Source organism: Xiphophorus couchianus, chromosome 21 (assembly GCF_001444195.1).
Source record: "Xiphophorus couchianus chromosome 21, X_couchianus-1.0, whole genome shotgun sequence".
NCBI lineage: Eukaryota > Metazoa > Chordata > Actinopteri > Cyprinodontiformes > Poeciliidae > Xiphophorus > Xiphophorus couchianus.
Genome location: NC_040248.1, coordinates 12149933 through 12171689, shown reverse-complemented (window position 1 = coordinate 12171689; position 21757 = coordinate 12149933). Strand labels below are relative to the sequence as shown.

At 37.9% G+C, this 21757-nt stretch overlaps 1 protein-coding gene across 1 annotated transcript in view; it reads right to left on the bottom strand.

Annotated features, from left to right (window-relative positions):
• Positions 1-21757, bottom strand: part of c21h8orf34 (chromosome 21 C8orf34 homolog) — an 86641-nt gene that overhangs the window by 47380 nt on the left and 17504 nt on the right. Inside the window, exons 2-7 of the mRNA XM_028005678.1 lie at positions 16230-16374; positions 15215-15346; positions 11815-11934; positions 10484-10512; positions 9270-9433; positions 5392-5558 (exon numbers count right to left, since the gene is read on the bottom strand). Of these exons, the coding sequence (XP_027861479.1) occupies positions 5392-5558; positions 9270-9433; positions 10484-10512; positions 11815-11934; positions 15215-15346; positions 16230-16374 (757 nt within the window). The remainder of the gene's footprint in view (positions 1-5391; positions 5559-9269; positions 9434-10483; positions 10513-11814; positions 11935-15214; positions 15347-16229; positions 16375-21757) is intronic.

The following is a 21757-nucleotide window of genomic DNA, read 5'->3' as shown; positions in this document are numbered from 1 at the left end:
CGAGGTGGAGTGGGTCCTACAGCAACTTTCCAGCAGGGAGCCGGCAAACTCATTGACATTGACTTTTCCATTAAAAACCTCACTCCAAGGCCAAAATCTGGGTGTTTCTTCCCACAATCCCAACTTCCAGAAGATAAGTTTATAACTGGGGTCTTATGGCCACCCTGAAAAAGCTAGAATCTTGTCATTATCCAATGTTTCTACAAGAACATGTGAGCCATATTAATTTCCAGTATAGCTTTGACTGCGGTTAATGCTAAATGCAGACTTAACGAAAAGGAAGAAGTGGTACCTGAGGGAAACTTAAGTATCAATAAGAGCTCCAATTATTTTTCTCCTTGGAAAAATCTGAACAAAGCAAATCATGCCTTTACTTTTAGAGCTGTAATAAAGTGAGAAAACTTTGGCAAGCTTAGCTGTACAACCATTCCAAGAGAATCTTATTATCCCATAAATCTAAATCTAGAGATTAAGGGAAAAAAAAAACACACACACCCAGTATGGAAAACACTTAATACAAGGAAATTGTGATTATTATACTTATTTCTTTTGAAACCTTTTTTTTTATTACACAATTTATAATCTCTGGGCGTGTCTCCGTCTCTCTCTTGGCTCAACAAGTGGGACTTTTCTGCCACCTAGTGGCCATCTGGAAGTGCATTTACTGCTCATTGTGGCTCCGACTTTCCTTCTCAGAAAACCCTGACTGATCGCAGCCACAATCTAGAAATATTTAATTTCTTGCCATTATGACTGTTCTTGTTCCTCTGATCTCTCCGTGTGCAGCAGTATTTAGATCAATGCCATTTCAGTTAGACGCTGTGCTAATTAACAGTAGAACACAGAAGCACTCCGAAGAATATTTGAGTTCATGGCTGTGTTTTATCTACAAAAACATAACAAAAAGAGCAGATTAACTTCGCTGGATAAAGTCTAATTGAATCAGCCGATGCAATGGTAAAATCAACTCAACTATCAGAAACTGTGATGGAATATTTCCGCCACTAGGTGTCAGTCTAAGCAAAAATTAAAAGCCTCCAACCAATTTTGGTTCTGAACGAAAGATTTGCTCATCAGAGAACCTCCATTCAGCCATCAATCACTGGGATTAAAGATTTATTTGCAATTATTTATACCAATTTTCACTCCAGCAGCAAAATATGCCCAACATGTATGTGTTGGTGGGAGTCAAAGCACCTTGGGGGAAAAAATGGAATAAGAATTATTTACTTAAATCATTTAGAAAAAAAAAAAAAAATTAAAGAAGTTATAAAGCAAATACCAAACCTTTAACTTTAATTCTTTTACAAAATGAAGCTAGAACTATTAAAATGTGAATGTTGGTGAACTTATTTATTATTGTTTGAGGATGGAGTGTCTAACAAAAAAGAGAGAGAATTGAGCAAAGCTTCAGCAAAAGCTGTGGCACACACTTCCTTCCATATTCACTGGCAGATTTTTATTAAGTCAGTGTGTGAATTTGTGCTTGAATGGGTTCCTTTCCTTTTGGCTTCTCTTCAAAATGGGAAAGACAAGAGAATGTGCTATTCACGGAAGAAGAATTGGTATTAATTGTCATGAATAATGAAACAGCAATAAGAAAGTGGCTGCATGCCTAAACATGACTGTATCTTCAGCCAGAACAGCTAAAGATGAGTACATCTGAAACCATTAAAACAAGTTTATATTTATTTTTTCACCCAGGACTGTGTGAGATTTTAAAAGAAGGAAAAAAGCCCCTAGTTAGAGAACTGATTAAATTGTTTCAGTGCGAGAGTACTGTGAAAGAAAACAACTCCTGCAAGTTGACAGCAGAAGGAAAACAATCCACTTATTAGGTTAATACAAAACGCTCACATTCTGTCAATGATTTAGCTTCTAACAATTAGAAAACACTCCAAGTTTACATGTTGAAAACTTCTTGAACAAGTTGCTGAGTGTTTACCAGCTGTAACACACACTAAAATACATTTGTTAAATAACTATCATGTAAGCCCAGCCTGCTGGGTTACCCTTTTGTTTTTAAACCGACAAGTGTTTGCAAGACCTACAATAACGCATTCTGCAGACTCGGAGGCAGTAAACACAGAAGACAGAATCTCTGGAGAGCTCCATGACCAGGCCTTGACAGAGGTGCACAATTGACCTTGCTACATTGTTTCATCTGAATTACAGCCCTGGATAGTAGCGTATAAGACATGAGAGAATATGGCTGAGAGGAAGAGTTATGATCACCACGGGCTATCACAGACCACCAACATCTCGTTTTATGGTTGTATCTATCACTGCGATGTACTGCTGTCCCGGGCTTTGAATGTATATACAGATGAGACCTTGGTGCTCTGACCTGTGAAAGGTTCCTTCACTGAAAGCTGTAAGAAGAAGAATTACCCAGTTACTGACAATCACAAGAAGAAGATACTCTGGACTGATGGGACCTATGTTTTACTTTTTGATCAAAATATTAAAATCTTAGAGGTACACCTCAAAAATTAAAATATAATTCAAAAGGGTTTTTTTTTTTTTTTTATTATCTGCAAGTAATTTTAATCACCCAAATTACAAAAAAAGACTTGAAATGTTTCACTATGTGTAATTAATCTGTATAATAAACTTGTTTTGTTTCCTAAAACAAGTGACAAAAAGAAAAATCCACTTTTTAACACTAATTATCTGAGATGTATGTGTGATGAAACATTAACACTACACATCATCTGGAACACACCATCCGCACACCGAAATGTGGTAAATGTGAAATAGTTCTGGCGTGCTGTGGTGGCGCAGGGGGTTAGCACGCCCCACGTTTGGAGGCCTTGGTCCTCGACGCGGACGTCGCGGGTTCGACTCCCGGACCAGACGACCTTTGCCGCGTGTCTTCCCCCCTCTCCTCACCCTCCTTCTTGTCTGCCTACTGTACAAAAAAATACGAGCCACTAGTGCCGCAAAAACTCTTCAGAGAAAAAAAAAAAAGTGAAATAGTTCAGGGGTATGAAATATTTTTCAAGATACTGTAAAATGTGAACAGATAACCATCTTGTCTGCAAAGGCTGTTTATTAAAGTCTGCAATTGTTTAAATTCTCTTTTATAGAAAAAAATTAATCTAGCATTTCAACTTAAACAAACCGCATACTAGCGGTGTAAATTTTTCTGTAGACCCCTCTCTGTACAGCCTGCATGCGTTTTGTGTCACATCAATAAAAGAATGCAGCCGTCTGGCAAACAGATCTTACTAACAAGCAGGAAACACATGATCGAAGTACAGAAACCAAAGGCATACATGGATTGTGTTTTACTATTTAACAATAATAGTAGACTGTTTGACAGGCACTGAGGCAATATAATTGGAACACATGTTAGACACAGAGAGATTGCACTGGTGGTTGGCGTTCCTCAAAGTAGCTCTGTATGTCAGCCATTTCTCTGCTAACCTTGGTGACAGTCTGCATAAACGCTGAAATTCCCCAGTGAGCAACGACAGGCTATTAGTTACGCTTTAAACTGATCTTTTTGCCACCTGCTGCTTTTTGTGCATATGTATGCTCTTTTTTTAATTAAGAGATTCACCCCTGCTGATTCAGATTGAACAAAAAAAATCTGAGCTTCAGCTCATTAAGTATTTCAAGCCCTAGATACAGTTTGTTATCAGGCATTAGGTTCATGCGCTGCACAAACAGAACGACAAGCACTTTTCATTGAACCAGGGAGAAGCAAGGTTTAATGTCAGATGCTCTTTCCATCAATCACTAGTCAGGGGTTGGTGGCAGGACTGGCATGGAGGAATATATGAGCTATATCAAAAAGAGTGATTCTCTAGTTGTCATGTCTAGTAGGATAACTTGGCACCAGATACAACTTGTCAGCATGTAAACGACACCATTGCATATTGCTGCTTTGTTCACTAATTTTCTAGCACACAGGCATGCATTTCTGCAAAACTCTTAATTCACACTAGAACATTTTAATAAAGAGTAGGGCTGGACTTTGATTTTTCCATTGCAATTTTTCCCCCTTCCTAATCATCCTATTCTAGATTTGGTTCTGTTTTATGACCTGCCTCAGGCCCAACCTCAGCCCATCAGATGCCCTCACAATTGTCCTTAAAATATTTGGTATACTGAGCAGTTTATGGTCAACTCAATGAACACTAGGTGTCCAACAAGCCCAAACCATCATCCTTCCACCACTTTGCTAAAAAGTCGGTCTGAGAAGCATTATACCACACGATCTCTACTGTGGTCTTATTTGTTGAAAAGACTTTGTTTTCAATATCTTAGTGTGAAACTCTACCAATTTGAGGTCTAGTATTTGCAAATTCACCTATTAGCGGATTTGTTTTTTTGGAACATGACTCCGAATTCTTTGTGAATAATCTGAGTATTTGCAGACTGGTTTTAGATCACATCTAAACATTTTAAAGTGCAGCTTGCACAGGTAAAATGCCTTGACATAATGCTACTTGACATGCTGTTGGCTACCTTTTGCAAAGCAGTGAGTCCAGCCTTTATTTTTTTTGGAACTGATTGACTCTAGATATTGGTTTCTGTGGCAGTGTTGAAACAGTTTACACTGTAAATATTAAATGCATATTAAGGCATATTTGATGTATCAAGTATCAAAATAGACAGCTATGAGTATTTTTATAGGGGGTCTCAAGTATTTGCGGACTTTAGCTCTTTTCAGACAGCTGTGGTTCATAACCCTCTTGAATACCAGGCATGCACAGTAAAAAGCCATGCTGATATTCTTGTTAGAAAGAAGTGGCTTTCTCCAGATAGCACTTCTAAGTAAGTCAAGAGGAATTATCAAGAGTTGTAATGCTTAACATATTAACTGACTACAGTGCGAGATGGAGTTTTTGCAATTTCTCTATATTGAGTAATCCAACCAGACACAATTGCTGTTGTGTCCACTGCCTTGGATGATGATTTTACCAAGTGGCAAATCTTTGACTGTAAACTAATGGATTTCAAACTGTTTGGACATTCACTCAAATTTAAGATGTATGTAGGCAGGATTTTTTTTGTCAAAGAAGATTTAACAAAAAATAAAAAAAATATATATATATATAGATGGTAACAAGGTGATCTGATAATGACTAAACAAAACACAAACTACAAATACAGAGGAGATGATTAGTTGGACCAGGAACAAGTGGGTTTATCACACTGACATAAAACAGTCACTGGGAGCTTAATGCAGCTGAGGAAAATGAACAGACAAACACAGGGATAAGCTAAATAGAGCTACAACACAACTAATCCAAAATAAGTAAAAAAAAATGGATATAACAGAGCAAAACAACCGAAACCACAAGAACCAGAAAACATTTTGCCGACATATCAGTTTAAATCTGTTGCAGTTTTGAAAGCAGTGCATTGCTGTGACATTACCCAGAAGTTCCATGGCATCATCTTCGTCCTCAATCTCTTCTTCTACGACAGAGGAAGCGGGACTGTTGACCGAATCAAAGGAGTCCTGGGACAACATGGCTGCCAAGAGCTTCTTGTGATGTTGCTGCTGCTCTTTTAGCCCTTTGCTTTTTGTTTCCATCTTCAAGCTAGGGGCAGAAAAAAAAAAGCAAATAGCCTTAGAATTACACCAAAATAACATGACTTCTAGAAAAATATTTAGAAGTTGAATTGGTTGTTTCTGTGATGTTAGAAAGTTCTATCAGCATAATCCTCTGCATCTGTAATCTATCGGGTGTGTGGCTCTGCCAAGTCAGCATTTCCCTATGCTGACTTGGGAATAAACAAAATGTTGCTTTTGCCTGGATTGTTTTCAGATTTATACGACTGCAGTCTTTGCTTAGTAGTCATAAAATAAATTCAGGTGTCACAAAGGTGGATTGCACCTTCTTATAAATGGCTTGTGGAGGGAAGATAAGATGAGATGATTGTGCAAGTGGTGCAGGCACTGACAACTAAGAAACAAAACTTTCAAACGGGAAGACAAGCTGAAGTTTTATGCTGAATGTGTAACGCTGTTCTGTTTGGTCAGCACCAGAAAACCAGTGGCACCTCCAATATTGTGTTTTAGAATAAGCATTAAGAAGCCAGAAGAGAAATTTGCAATGAATATCATTCATCTTTAGTTAAATTAATTACTGCAACAGTCTCTTTACAGAGCTCTCTAAAATGTCAGACTGCTGAACCCAACTAAAACTAAGAAAGTAGAGCACATAAACCAGTTCTAATGTCATTACAATGGATCCAGATAGCCCATTCATAATGGTATACTATTGTTGTAATATTTATTCTATAAGTCTTAATTTCTCATTCCTGGTTCATTTTTAATCCATGGCTAACGTTTGTCATCCTGAGAGGCTGCAGCTCTGGAAATGCACCAGTATCCAAGAATTCATCTTCCTCTGTGTCTCCTTTCACTGCACCACAAGTCAAAGGATTGAAAAATATTTTCCACCATTTTTGCTTAAAATAATGTTTCTACTTTTCATTTAAAATGTAGCTATCGCTGACTAACCAAAATCAGTCTTCTTTTACAATAAACTCTTTATAGGGCTACCTTCCGCATTACACTGGGAAAATGTATTTCTTTATCCATCTGGATGAGGGTTGTGGATCATAGCCCTGCAAGAGTATTCATTAGATCCTAATCTTCATTTAATGACTTCTATTTACAGCTAATAAAAAGAGGTCAAAAGATGACTGATGCTGTACTTAGTCATACTCGCTGTGTGGTAGTTGTGCTAATTAAATTGGTTTAGCTTGATTTTGTACAAGTCATTAACCACAGATGTTTCATCTGCTTGAACACGAGGACGGAGAGAATTGCCACTGGAGACAAAAAGCACACAGGAAAATAGGTCAATATAAGTGATCGGCACTTTATTATTTCAGTTTATTTCTGTGTGCAGTTAAATACTTTGTCCGAGTCTTTTCAAATTACAGAAGCTGAACTCTAATGGTTTGAATCTCTAGTTTCAACATGAAGCTTGAAAACAAGATTATCTGTTCTTGCAACTTTGAAGTATAAATATATTTAAAGAAGGCAACCAAGTACAATGTGTGCTGCTGTTACACATTAAATGAGAAAATCTCATTTAAGCAAATCATCTAAATACATTTTAAATCTTTATCAATGTTTTTGTTGAGTTGGCGTTGTTGCCTGCTATCAGAGTGGTTCTCATTCCTATACCCCAGGGCCTAAAATCCTTCATATTGGCCCTGAGCGCTTTTGCTCCAGAACACCTAATTCAAATCCTTGCATTACCTTCATAACATGCCAACAAGTGCAGAAACCTGTTAAACACCCACTCAGGTAAATAAGGTGTGTGTCAACAGGGAAAATCTTAAAACATGCTGAGAGTCCTTAGCCTTAGGAGATGAGGTTGTATCATACACATCACCGACAGATGAGCTACAATAAAAAGCTAAGTGTAAAAGGTTAGAGGCATTAAAGAAATGTGATTAGGCTCAGCTGGCATTTTCAGAATATGACAGTGCTGGTTTTCTACAGGTCTCAAAGTGAGCCCACACACTCTTCCATTTCCCAGTTAAATCAAGTGATTTCCCCATACAATCCACCTATACAGCATCGTAATGGGATAACCTGTGTCTGTGTCAGCTGAGGCCTCTGCATGATGTGTGGTTTTATATTTTTCCCTGTTTTAATTAGTCATACCAGCCCTATGACACACACAGTGCAAATTGACTCATGCAAAAATACTAGGATCCAAATTAAGACTCATTCTTGAGTGCCTCTCCTGAACGCCAGCCACTCTGCTATCAGAACCAACTGACAATTACCAAGCCTTTGTTTCACGCAAACCTACTTGAATGATTATATGTGATATACACTGTATATATATATATAATATATATCAAATATAAATTAATAAATTGACTTTTTGTACCATTTGAGAATCATGTTGGGCCTTGTTTCAAATAGAAAAGAGGGAAACAAAAGCAGGCCTGTGCACACAAAAATGGATATATTCATTCATTCCTGTAGGGGAAAGCTGATATTTTTAGACTGAATAGTTTGCAAGCATAATGACATAAAGTAAGAAAGAGAAAAAGAAAACATGTTATTTCTCTCCCATAGAAAACAGTTCTGGCTCTTTCCCTGTCTTCTCATAGATGCATCCATAAACAGAGATGTTGTAGCAATTAAATTTTAATAATGTTAAGTCATTAAAGATGGTTAGGTTAACTAATTTCTCCAAATTACACTTAACTGTGAGTGTGTATGCATGGTTTTCATTGTATACGTCTGTGTGATGGACAGGCGACCTGTCCAGGGTTTACCCAGCCTCTCTCGCCCAATGACCACTGGAGATACGCATCAAAGAACCAAAAATATCTAAAGTATTATTGACATCACTTAATGTTAATGTTTCCACATTTCATGTTTCTAAAAAAAAGTAACATGAAAAGGAAAGGTGTTTTAATTTTCTTTTTAATAAAATTTTTAAAAAGGTGCAAATATTTATGTGGCCTTTTAGGAAAGTAATCTGTAAACTCACAAGAGCTCTGCACTTCAGGATGTGGACGACTCTCAGTAACTAATAAAATCATGAATTCTGCTCGCTACCTAAAAATCCTGAAAGAAAACATGCAGCTATTAGTTTCTGATCTGAAGCTGAAAAACTTCAGTTCTGCTAATGGGGTAGGCTGCAGAATTGTTATTTAAAGCACATCACCAAGTTCATTTCGGAATGGTTAAAACATGTTTTTAAAAGTCTAATCAAAGTCTAGCCTTAAATGGCTAGACTTAGTTTTAACAGCTTCCCTAATGAGAAAAAAAATCATCACCTCCAAAGTGCTTTCTGTCACAACTCAGGCTGTGTTCATCTGATATTGAAATTTGATCATGTTTGATGACCTGAAGCATGTGAGAGTGAGAGAAAGAAAAAACAGGACTGAATAGTGAGAGAGTAAATACTGAACTTAAATTGTCCCCATATAAATAAGATAAATTAAAAAAGCAGCTTTCGGAAAGTTCGATGCAGGATGCAGATATCTTTTGCAGTAGAGGATACTTCTTATAATACCAGACACAAATTCCTTTGGCATTGAGGGCAGAGAAATGAGGTTAGCTTTAATGTGAAATTGGGTTGAGGCAATATCATGGCAAGCATGTTGGAGTGGGCCTTTGAAATGGGATTATCAAAGCCATTCAGATGGGCATTCCTCAGGCTGGCACAATGATAAGACTACCTCCTCGTGTTTAAATAACCATCAGCTCACTGAACTTTATAAAGTTTTCAGCTTCTTTTTCCCACCACACAGATCAGGTCACTAACCTTCGAACAGGGCTGTTCTCTCCGCTCCCGCACACTTCGGTTTTAGCTCGGGGGATGGGAGGGTGCAGCATCTCAGCAGCCAGCGGGTCAGCGTCGTTGTCCTCGCGGCCGACCCACTCGCCCACAACCCGGGGACGCAGAACTGCGTTGTACCCCAAAAAATGCTGAAACGGCAACAGACATGCATAGAACTGCTAGAAACTCAACAATTCAGTTTTAAAAACGCATCCCGCTGCCAGATTTCTGTCCCAAAGACGGCCAGAAACATTTAACTCTATAAAGGGGAAACTACCTCTGCTTATTCACTACATTTTTCTATGTAATCCCTTCAAAATATGCTGGAAATGTAGTGTCCCATTTAACAAAATGTGCTAGTCAGAACATGCTGTGTTTTTCATCACAAGCCATCGCTTCCAAATGGAGCCGTTCCAGCCTGGGCGGCTGCTGCTGCACTATTGTGTTTTGAGAGAATTGCACAAAGGCAGGACTCAAGGAAAATGTTTCTGGGTGAGAAGCACAGCAAAGCGGCAGACAGTAATGTAGGACATGCTTACTGGGATATTACTCTCATATACAGTAATGCCCAAAAGGATTCATACCACTGGCAGATTTAGATTTCCAAATGATTTTCATTCAAACAAGAAGTTCGTCTATGATGAGAAATTAGACGGGCATCTCATAGAAGACAATCAAAGACCATGGAAAAGGAGTACTGGTCTTGAAAACCTATTATGCATCCGTTTTACTTATACTAATAAGTGACATGACCAAATTATTTCTATTAGTAAATAATGGAAATGGCATTTTAGCAATCAAGAATCTTTCTTCAAATGGTGACCAGCCTTCTGTATGTTTCTGCTGGTATTCTGATGATTTATCTTTAATGGAGAGCTCAAAGTCTTTGAGGTTGTAAGACCTCCTTGCCATCACCCTAATCTTTAGCAGCCTATGCAAACTTTCTATTAGACTCGAGTCAGTACTGTAGTTGGGCCACTCCAAAACATTAATATGGCTTCCAGTCAGAAGAAACCTGTTGGTAAAATTAAAAGATTAATTTATATCCAAGTCTACAGGGTTATGAATAATGTTGGGCTCAACTATTCATCAAGCAAAAAAAAAAAACAACTCTGGTATTCTATTATGATACTTAATCTTTTTAATTTAATATCATGACATGCATTTTAGCAATATTTAGCTGTTTAATATCTGCTTACCTGGTCAAGCTCATCAGAGATGGCAATGCCTGCAAAGAAAATGGCTGCAGAATTTAACACCTCAGGGAAGCAAAAAAGCAGTTTAAAATCTTATTTTTCTTCCAAAGAGCTTTTAAGATCATCTGTTTTAGTCATTTTGTTTTTTCCCATGGATTTACAATAAATTGTGGTTTATTTGAAAAAGAAAAACAAAAAATGTTACCCCATGATGCCATCTTTGCTTTAGTTCATTAATATGCCTTGAAGTTTAGTTTATACCCTATTTAGCCTTCATCTTGTTCGTCACAATTCCAGTTGTTTCAGACTTTTTTTAACAATTGCACCAACTATAGTAATTTCCTGACTTACATAAATGCCATGTTCAATTATGATTCGTAAATAATAATCTAATTTTAAAAGATTTTGAATTATAAATCACTCCCAAATAATAAATACTGAATTAGATATGATTAAACTTTTTTTTTTCCAAAAGTTGAGTTAAATTTCTCAAGTAGGAGAAAAAGCAGGAGAAAAAGACCCAGAGAGCAGCAGTTGAGTAAAATGCATAGTTATCAGATGTCAGATGAGAACATATTTGTTCAAAATGATAGAAAGGTTAGAAGAAAGTTATGCAGAATACTGACAGCGAACACAACAATAAATCTTGAAACCAATGGTCTACAGCAGAAAACCCACTTGGTAAAACTCAGAAAAGGAAACGTAGGCTATTATTCACAAAAAAGAAAAAAACAAGTACAAAAAATCTAAAGAATTAAAATTATGCTTTTTATTTCAAGAATGTTGAACTACTAGCAAGAACTACTAAACTAGGCACAATGATTGACTTAAATGATGCTTTCATGACAGCATGAATCAAGATCTCAAAGGAACGCTTCTGAAACCTTGCTGAACAGCCATGAAAAATTAAAAGCTTTACTAACAGCTTTTATTATTATTTTATAAATAAACAGAAGGTGCAGATGCAAAGTGCAGTGGAAAGTTCACCTGTTTAGTTAACCCATTAATTCCCAAGTAAGTGTTTCAGCTTACATTGTATGTTTACGATACAGTGCTATTACTTAAGGAGCAAATATCTAAAACATTAATTTTTTTATTATTGTTATACTATACAGTACATTTTATGGTTACCCAGATTAGTCAACTTTTAAATTACACTCTAAAACTGCAAAATGTAAAAACCATAGGATATATATATCATCTCTCATATTCATGCATAAATATGTAAAAATAAATGATTCAGAAACTTTCAACCAGAACTGTGTGTATATTAGTATAAGAGTCAGCTGGGTACAACACACACACATGCAATCTGCTGATGTGCAGTCACTCACTTCGTGACAGGCTCTCCAGGGCTTTGCCAAGCTTTTTGCTCTCCTGCAAGATGTGGCTGAGCTCATCAAAGTCCCGGCTCTCCCTCCAGTCCCAGGACGGGTACTCCACTGATCGCGGCACTGGAGATCACAAACAGAAAAACAGACAGGATGGCTTCCTGTAGGAAAGAAAACTGTTGTTTTGCCCTCTAAGATAAAAGCCCTCAGACTAAATGCCTTACTAGAGTATTCAGCCTTAAACCTTACACAGTTTGCCATAGTATGACCACCAACTTCAACGTATTTTATTGTCATTTCATTGCATTTGTATTTAGCCCCTCTGTCAATATACCGTGGAACTACTTTTACTAAACCCTTCTCATCAATTCTGCCCCACCTCTCAGTTCCTGTTGAACTAAAGCATCCCCACAGCATGATGCTGCCACCTCCATGTTTCAAGGTGGTCATGGTTGGTTGAGCGTAATATGCAGGGTCAGAAATCTTAAGTTCCTCTGAAATGAAATTGCTTATGTAGCTCTGTTCAGCTTCACATCAATTGTTAGAATATTTCCTGCTCAAAAAAAAAAAAACACATCCAAACAACATGATGCTGCCACCACCTTTCTTCAAACTGGGCATGACGTCTTCAGGGTGATATGTAGTGTTAATTTTCCACCTTACAAAAAACTGTATAAAACTAGTTCTCTTACTGTGACAGCAAGATGATGTGAAATGGAGCACTGGCAGAAAAGTCATCGCTTTAGTTCCAGACGGACTGATCATTCTGGTTTGAGGCCAGGTGACAGATGCTGTTACTGTCTTTGATTCACATAACAACTCAGGAAATGACCCACATACTGCAATGAGATCCTGCACCAGCTGCTTTTAAATGATGGGTAATTTATAAACCGTTTAACACAAACAATAATAATGAAAGGGAAAGAGCAACTGCCATTCACAGATCCTCCAGATCCAACATTATTGTGCTCACACACAGTTCTGTTTGAAAAAAACATTAAAAAGCAAATGGCTTATGAAGACACCAGAAATTTATTCTGTTGCCACAAAACCTAAAGCACATTAGAATGAGTATAATGAATGTGTAAATAAAAACCTGCACAAAGTAAGCAACAGCCTGCAGTCACAAATCTAGTCCATAGTGTATATCTGATAGCAGAGCTGCGACAGTCTGTTGTCCTCTGCTCTTGTTTACCCTGACTAAGCTGCTTGGTGTTAAAATAACTGTAAGCACAGAGCAAATGCTTCTGGCAAATCCAGGCTGGAGGGGGAAAAAATATTTTATTAGCTTTGAGAAAAAATGGGCTGTTCTGTTCTGTGCTCGCCTCTGTGTCATACTGCAGAAACAAAGGGTTGCGCTGACTCTTAATAGCTTACATCAGAGAAGTGAGCATGTGAGGCATAAACCCACATGAGGCATTTGGTGTTGCTGCAGTGTAGTTTTGCTACTCTTTATCGCCCTACTGAGCCGTTCTCTCCCTGGGGTTCCTACAGTTCTCATGCTAAATTTATAGATTTTTTCACACTCAATTTTTAGGCTCTCAGTTCTTCACTTTGGAATTTAAAGAGATCATGATTAATTAAAGGTAGATACATCTAGGATAGGAAGAAAAAAATGAAGGAAAGATAGGATTCAAGACAGGAAGGGAGTAAGTGCACAATGGAGGAAAGCAATGAAGGGAGGACAGAATCAAGGAAGGGAGGAAGAATACAAGGAGGAAAAGAAAGGACACAAGGCAGGAAGGAAACATGCAAGATAGGAAGTAGTGACACCAGGACATAAAGACAGGAAATAAAGTGGAAAGTAATAACCCATGAAGCAGGGATGTCCAAAATGTGGTCTGGGAGCCATTTGCAACTCCTGGACTGATTTTGAGTGGCCTTGAACCACAATTCGTAAATAATTCAAATTTGGCCTCGAAGCACAAGAGGCTGATGAAGATGGGGAGTATTTTTTATCATCTGGAAAAAGGTTGCTTTACCGACAAATTAAAATCATATTACAATAAAATGTTATGTACAAAACAAAGAATCAGTCCTTCAATACTCACATTTTTCACTTTCTCTTTAATTTCACAGTTAATAATACTGCATTTGTCAAGTGACTTTTACTCAGTGTACTTGGAGCAACAGTTCAGTTTCAGTCAATTTTGACTAAAAGCAGAATTTACAAGCAAGACCTGCTGTCAATCCTGAGAATAAACTGCTAAAAGAAATTTGCAAACTGCATTTCTTTCTTTTAATAAAACATATATCCAAAACCCATTTTACATTTTTGATCTACAATATTTTATACAGCCCACAACTACTTTTTCTAAGTTAAAATATTGCATGCTTAGTTTATTGTACAGCAGGTTAAAGAAAAGGATTGACATTTTTAGGCCTGTGAGAAGTTTTGACTTCATTCTTGCTCCTGTGTGAGTGGTAGGACAGGCAAGTGTAAAGAAGGAATCAGGAATTCCATCTGTGTGCAAAAAAACCATTTTTGTTTGCCGCTATTGTTTTAATTTTTCACACTGCACCGACTTTCTGTAAAAAAAATAAATAAAAATGGACCTGACAATAAAGTCTGACAACACAACCATTTCCAATACTCTTATTTTGTTTTTAAACACTGGAAAACACCGACATCATATCCCGATCCTATTCAGCCCTACTTTTTATATAAACATTTTCAGAAGCTCAGGCTTCTATGCATGCATATTTAATATCACCCAACTTGTAGCTTTAATATTGCTCATACTGAGCATGCTTGTGATGCACAACACCTACAAAAGAATCTTTATTTGCTTCCTTGTTTTTCAATTTGCTGACTGCACATGCTCCACTCATCTCCACATTCGTTTCCTCCGACCACAGCCTAAAATAGACTTGGTCTGGCAGTGACGGAGCTCGGTGTTAAATTATTGAGGCAGTCTGTGGCTCTGCTGCCTCTCCCGTTTGACCCGCCCTTACTGCCTCCAGCCTCATGCTTCAGTCAAACTTCACAGTTATGGTCATTTATTCCCAAACTTGCTATGAAGACAAAAAAAAAAGAGAAAGTACCCAAGTTTCTACATCTTATTCTGTGAATATGTTAGGAGCTTGTGAATAATTCACTTCAGTGTGTATCAGCAGGGAGGGGGAAAATGAACGAGGAGGCACTTTATAATGAACTCATCCGCAGGGCTCCAGAAGGCTGGAAGGAGGACACTGTGACTAACTTTAATTAGACATAATTATCTAAAATTAAAATGAAGATGAAAGTCTACGGAGCATGTAATTGGGAAACAAGTGATACATGTTTTAAAATTGTGCAACTTTATGATCTAAAGCACAGCGAGCAAGTCAGAAGGATCAATGGTACCTGCAAAACAATCACAAAGGTAAACTCTTAAAGATGACTGGAGTTAATTAAACTTACAAGATTTGGATTCTGGTGAAGGTGGAGAGATGCTTGAAACAGCCAGGTCACTCTTTGACTTTTTTGGTTTCTTTGGAGTAATCTGCCATGGCTTCTCAAAGTTGCTGTATTCTCTTCGAGTGTTTTTGTTTTCTGTGAGTACAGAAAGGGACAACAAGTCTTGAGAAGACTCTCAAGATATGCATCTATACATATATACAGTGGAAAGCTTCCTGGATATTTTGGATGTAAATGTATGCTGATCTGGAATAGAGTACCATGATAGAATACATATCCCTTGAGCCCTTTCAAATTTCCTCATGCTACATCTACATACTTCAGTGTATTTTCATGAAAGTGAGAGGAAAGTGATGGATAGTGTTCAGAAAACAAGATCAAAAGAGTGTGCGAAACTGCATTCAGGTCCCTTCACTTTGATATTTCTAAATAAAGTAATATGAAAAACTAAATCTGCGTATGAACCTGAACACAACATGGTGGTGGTCGCAAGAGTGCTCATTAAGATGAAAATGATAAATGTTTAAACCACTTTTGCTGAGATGTGTCCTAAATTTAACATGATTTCAAAGAAAACATTTCCAAAGAAATACTTTTCATTCAGTTTCAATACAGACTGAAGCATTTCTGAATTTTAAGTTTAAAAAGAACAAAATCAACCAGAACATCTGCCTTTAGCCAAAATGTCATCATCAGGAGGTTTTTAAAGTTAGTTTCTCATTAGCCCAATATTAAAATCTAACTCAGGTATTTTGAGTACTGTATTTGGAGACATGTTTATTAGGAGACATGTTTCTACAATTGTTAAATTCTGACAAGTTGCACTTTTTTGTGTGTTGCTAACACCGGTTAGTACTGTGACTGAGCAGAGAAGCAAGCCAATCCCACTGGTTTTCCAGCATGCAGCTACATCACAATTCAGTCAGTTACCTTTCCCACATGCAAGTTCGTACTTTCAAGGTAAACACAGAATAGGCCATGTGTGAGTGTGTGTGTTTGCATGTGTGTTTTTACCAACCTGGGGAACTCTGTGCCCACAGAGCTGCTGACCCAGAGAAAGCTCTGTGCAGTTTGCCTGGGCTGTCTTGCTTGGTCTGCAGGTGATCAATAAGAAATGGGATTGGATGGTCTGGAGTCTCAGTTATCAGCTTGGTCATCAACTCCTACAGGAGCAGAGAGAAACATCAGATGAAAGCTGTTCATAAGACAGAAAAATGTGGCCAATGGAGAATCAACAAGTTGAGTTTGACAAACACAATCCCACATCTCAGTGGTTTATTTGTTGCCAACTTCTCTATGAAGAGTTGCTAGAAGGGTTTATATTTGGAGAAGATTTACTAATTTACAGCGCTCTGTGTCAAGGTCTTTAAACTCAAAAAAGTCAAGGCAAGCAATATTCCCCTTTGTACCAATTAAATAGCAGCATACTTGCATGCTTAGACCTAACTGCTCACGAGTAAACAAAAAATTTCACCATTGGGGTAGTCACTTGTTCTCTGAGGCCATGTTTTGTTTTTCTTCACCATCTGCTACACTGATTCTGATGAAACAGGTAAGTGTTATAAAGTCTAAACTTTTTAGGGTTGGCATGGTAACAATACATGTATAATATACATTTTACAGTTGTCAGTATTTGAATAAAGTCTGACCATCTTTAACTGCTCAGAGGGTTCCCAATCCTTGGAGGTCGAAGTTTGAGTAGATACCATCTGTGTGCAAATTTCCTCAAAGAAACAATTTTTGTTTGTTATTGTTTTAATTTTTCACGCTGCACCGACTTTCTGTCATCCAATATCACTTGCAACCACATTCACAGTGCCTTGCAAAAGTATTGATGCCCTCTCATCTTCTTCACACCACTGTAACTCTTTAATGCATTTGTTATTGGATTAGGTGATAAACCAACATGTACTTGAATAAATTGCAAGAAAAATACTTCATATTTTTATTTGTGGCATGCATTTGTATTCAGCTACCTGAGTCAACTCTGTAGGTATACTTTAGGGATTGTTCCCAGAAGCTTTACACATCAGAAATAGCTCAAGCTCAGCTGGCTTGGATGGAGAGCTTCATGTAAACATCAAATTTCTTTTCACAGATTCCCAAATGAACTTGTGGATGTTGCTTTGAGAATAATGTGCAATTTTGCTCTCATCTAACCAGACCAACCTTCTCCATGTGCTTAATATGTACAGCACATGGCTTGCAACAAACGTTAAACAGTAATACTTTTGGCTTTATGTCAACATCATTCTTTTTGCAGCTCCTCTGTAAAAAGAAAAAAGTTCTCGAGTGAGTGACTGACAGTAGCTCCCTCAACACGTTCTCCCACAATCGCTGTGGCCCTCTGCTTGTTAAAAGCCTGGAATATTGTTTTATAGTCAAACCCTGCTTTCAATGTCTCCACAATGTTATCCCTGGCTTGTCTGCTGCGTTCCTCGGTCTCTGTGATGTTGCTGGTTCACAAATGTTATGTAAAATCTCAGAAGACCTTTCCAAATCAGCTGTATTTACTCTGAGGTTGTATAACATGCAAGTAGATTATTCTGTAAACAGCAAAGGGTTACACTAGACTTTAGGGGGATTCTAAAAAATAAAAAAGGGCATTATGCCACTTTTCTGATTTTTATCAAGAAAATTGAAAACGTATTCTGTTGCTTCCACTTGAGATTCCTGTAACATAAAATCTCTATAAACTACACTGAAGTATAAAGTTGCAAAACGCTAAAATGTGTTAAAGCCGTTAGGTTTTGAATATTTATGCTGTAATGTTAAAGTTAACAGACATGCTCATTAAAATTAATAATTATGACTAATAAGTAAAAGCTGCCATGAGGAAGGACATTTTCAGAGTGCAGAAAAAATGAATTCACACAGGGAGTCCCAGCGACAGGTGCTGGGGGAGGAGACCCCTCCCCCCCCTCTTTCTGCAAGCTAATTAGAGGCTGATCAAAGACACGATGGGAGCTCGTCACCAAATGAGCAATCATGTCCTAACTAATCACACCCAATGTCTGCACTACACCTCCTCATAGGCAGATTAACCTAGTCAATGCCAAGAAAACTTCATAATACACAAGACATTATGCAAGTACAATAAACAGACTGGTTAGAAATTTGCAGTCATTTTATAAACTCTGGTTTTAGTAAAAATGACCATCAGATTTGAACCAGGTCTGACTTTACTAATTATAATGTAAGATATGTGAAACCTTCAAAAAGACCATTTCTGTCTTTCCTGCCATCAGTGCTAATTACTTGTGACACCAAAGGTGACATCATGCCGTTGCATGGGAGACCACTTTCAAGTTTCACCATTTTAAAAACAAAAATGTTTAAAAAGTTTGCATTGTAAAGCATTTTTAATATGCACTGTATTAGCATTTAGCAACATCAGTGCAACTAGAGGTGAACTCAGTGTTTGTGTAATCCTTAGAGAATGAACACTCTTACTTCTTACAGTGAAAGTATCATAAATCAATGATATTTTAAAATCTCAAAATAAAACAGACTTTACTGCCTCCATGGCAGCTGACCAAGAGTCTTGCTTTCACTCACTCTTTGCCTCAATGACAAACATATTTCTTACAACTCTGTGCTTACTTTGGCAACACCAACACAGACTGTGAAAACAGCTAACAGTGTTCTTACCTCAACAACAGAATCCACACCGAAGAGTGCCGTTATGACAGCAAACTTGGGAGTGATGAAGCATGAGGCGCATCCACTGACTGGAAAACGATCTGTAGTTGTTTTTTTTCCCCAGACTTGACAAAGACAAACTCTTTTCCAGCAACTGTATAAGTAAAATTGTGCATTGCTGGGATATGAGAATGAACTCTGACCGTTTTGTCAGAGCAGCTGAGCAGAGCTTCTGCATCGAAGCAAAGAAGCCATTAGTGGGCTGCAGTGAATTGGCGGTCCAATATGACTTCAACAGCATGCGGGGGTGCGGGTGTGCGTGTGTGTGCATGCAAGAACCTCTGAGCACATGCTATATAGTAAACCAAATCAAGTAGCTCTGTTAAGAGGCTGCATGCTTTTGCCCTTGCAGACATGTTTCCACATTTATCAAATCAATCAATCAAATTTTATTTGTATAGCACATTTCAGCAGCAAGACATTTCAAAGTGCTTTACATCATTACAAACACAGAAACACAATGCAATATAGAATCAATAATCAAAACATGACATTAAGTCAAGTTCCATTATTAAATTTGTAATTGATTACATTTCAAATACAATTCTAAACAGGTGGGTTTTTAGTTGAGATTTAAAAGAAGTCAGTGTTTCAGCTGTTTTACAGTTTTCTGGAAGTTTGTTCCAAATTTGTGGTGCATAGATGCTGAAAGCTGCTTCTCCTCGTTTGGTTCTGGTTCTGGGGATGCAGAGCAGACCAGAACCGGAAGACCTGAGAGGTCTGGAAGGTTCATACAACAACAGCAGATCTTTAATGTATTGTGGTGCTGAGCCGTTCAGTGATTTATAAACTAACAACAGTATTTTAAAGTCTATTCTTTGAGCTACAGGGAGCCAGTGGAGGGACTTTAAAACTGGTGTTATGTGCTCTATCTTCCTGGTTTTAGTGAGAACGCGAGCAGCAGCATTCTGGATCAGCTGCAGCTGTTTGATTGATTTGTTGGACAGACCTGTGAAGACGCTGTTGCAATAATCAATACGACTGAAGATGAATGCATGGATGAGTTTCTCTAGATCTGGCTGGGACATTAGTCCTTTAATCCTGGAAATGTTCTTCAGGTGATAGAAGGCCGACTTTGTAACTGTCTTTATGTGGCTCTGGAGGTTCAGGTCAGAGTCCATCACTACTCCCAGGTTTCGGGCCTGATCGCTGGTTTTCAGTTGTAATAACTGAAGCTGTGCATTGACTCTAGATCGTTCCTCTTTAGGTCCAAAAATAATAACTTCAGTTTTGTTTCTGTTCAACTGGAGAAAGTTTTGGCACATCCACACATTTATCTGTTCTAAGCATCTGTTCAGTGATTGGATGGGTTCTGAGTCACCTGGTGACATCGTAATGTAGAGCTGTGTGTCATCTGCATAGTTATGGTAGCTAATATTATTTCCTGTTATAACCTGAGCTAGTGGGAGCATATAAATATTGAATAAAAGGGGTCCTAGGATTGAACCTTGGGGTACCCCACATGTGACCTTTGACCTCTTTGATGAAAAGTTTTCAATTGAAACAAAGAAATCCCTGTTCTTTATGTAGGATTTAAACCAGTTAAGCACTGGACCGGAGAGTCCGACCCAACTCTCCAGTCGATTCAGTAATATGTCATGGTCAACAGTGTCAAAAGCTGCACTGAGGTCCAACAGAACCAGCACTGTGGTTCTGCCACAGTCCGTATTTATATGGATGTCATTGAACACTTTTACGAGGGCGGTCTCTGTGCTGTGGTAAGCACGAAAACCAGACTGGAAGGAGTCAAAGAGGTTGGTTATAGTTAGGAAGCTAGTTAATTGTTTACACACAGCTTTTTCAATAACTTTGCTGATGAATGGGAGGTTGGAGATCGGCCTGTAATTCTGCATTAGTGATTTGTCCAGATTGTTCTTTTTTATAAGTGGTTTGATTACTGCTGTTTTCAGAGCCTGGGGGAAAACGCCTGACGAGAGCAATGAGTTTACTATTTGGATCAGATCATTAACAATAACAGGCAGGACTTTCTTAAAGAAATGTGTGGGTAAAACATCCAGACAGCAGGAACTGGAGCTTAGTTGACTTATAATTTCCTCTAAGGTTTTAAAATTAAGTAGTTGAAATTGGGTCATTTTTCCTGTATTTGTTTTGTTTGGGCACAGCATTGGTACTGACTTTATAGTGGATGTACAGATTAATGCTCTGATTTTTTGAATTTTCTCTGAAAAGAAGCTGGAAAACTGGTTGCAGGCGGCAATACATTGGAATTCAGGCGGTAACGTCAGGAGGGTTTGTGATTCTGTCAACTGTTGCAAATAAAGCTCGAGCATTGTTAATGTTTTTGTTTATGACATCTGCAAAGAAAGCCTCTCTTGCATGTTTTAGCGTTAAATGATAGTTACGTAGTCTTTCTTTATATATGTCACAATGAACGTGGAGTTGAGTGTTACGCCATTTTCGTTCTGCCCTACGGCAGAGTTGTCTTGCAGATCTAACTGTTTGTGCATTTCTCCATGGAGATTTCTTTTTACCAGACACAACCTTCATTTTAACTGGGGCAATGGAATCAATAATATCTGAAACTTTAGACTGAAAATCATTTACCAACTTATCTACATCATTACAACTTAAGGGTGAGGAAGAAGAGTAGATTTGATTAAAAGTTTCTGCTGTGTTTTCAGTGAGAGAACGTTTTGTGATGGTTGCTGTTTGTCCAAGTGGGTTAAAAGATAAAGAGCTTTCAAAAATAACAGCGAAGTGATCCGACAGGGCGACATCAGTTACAGAGACATTGGAAATATTCACACCCTTACTGATAACCAGGTCCAGTGTGTGTCCTTGAGTGTGTGTTGCTTGTTTGACATGTTGTGTTAGACCAAAAGT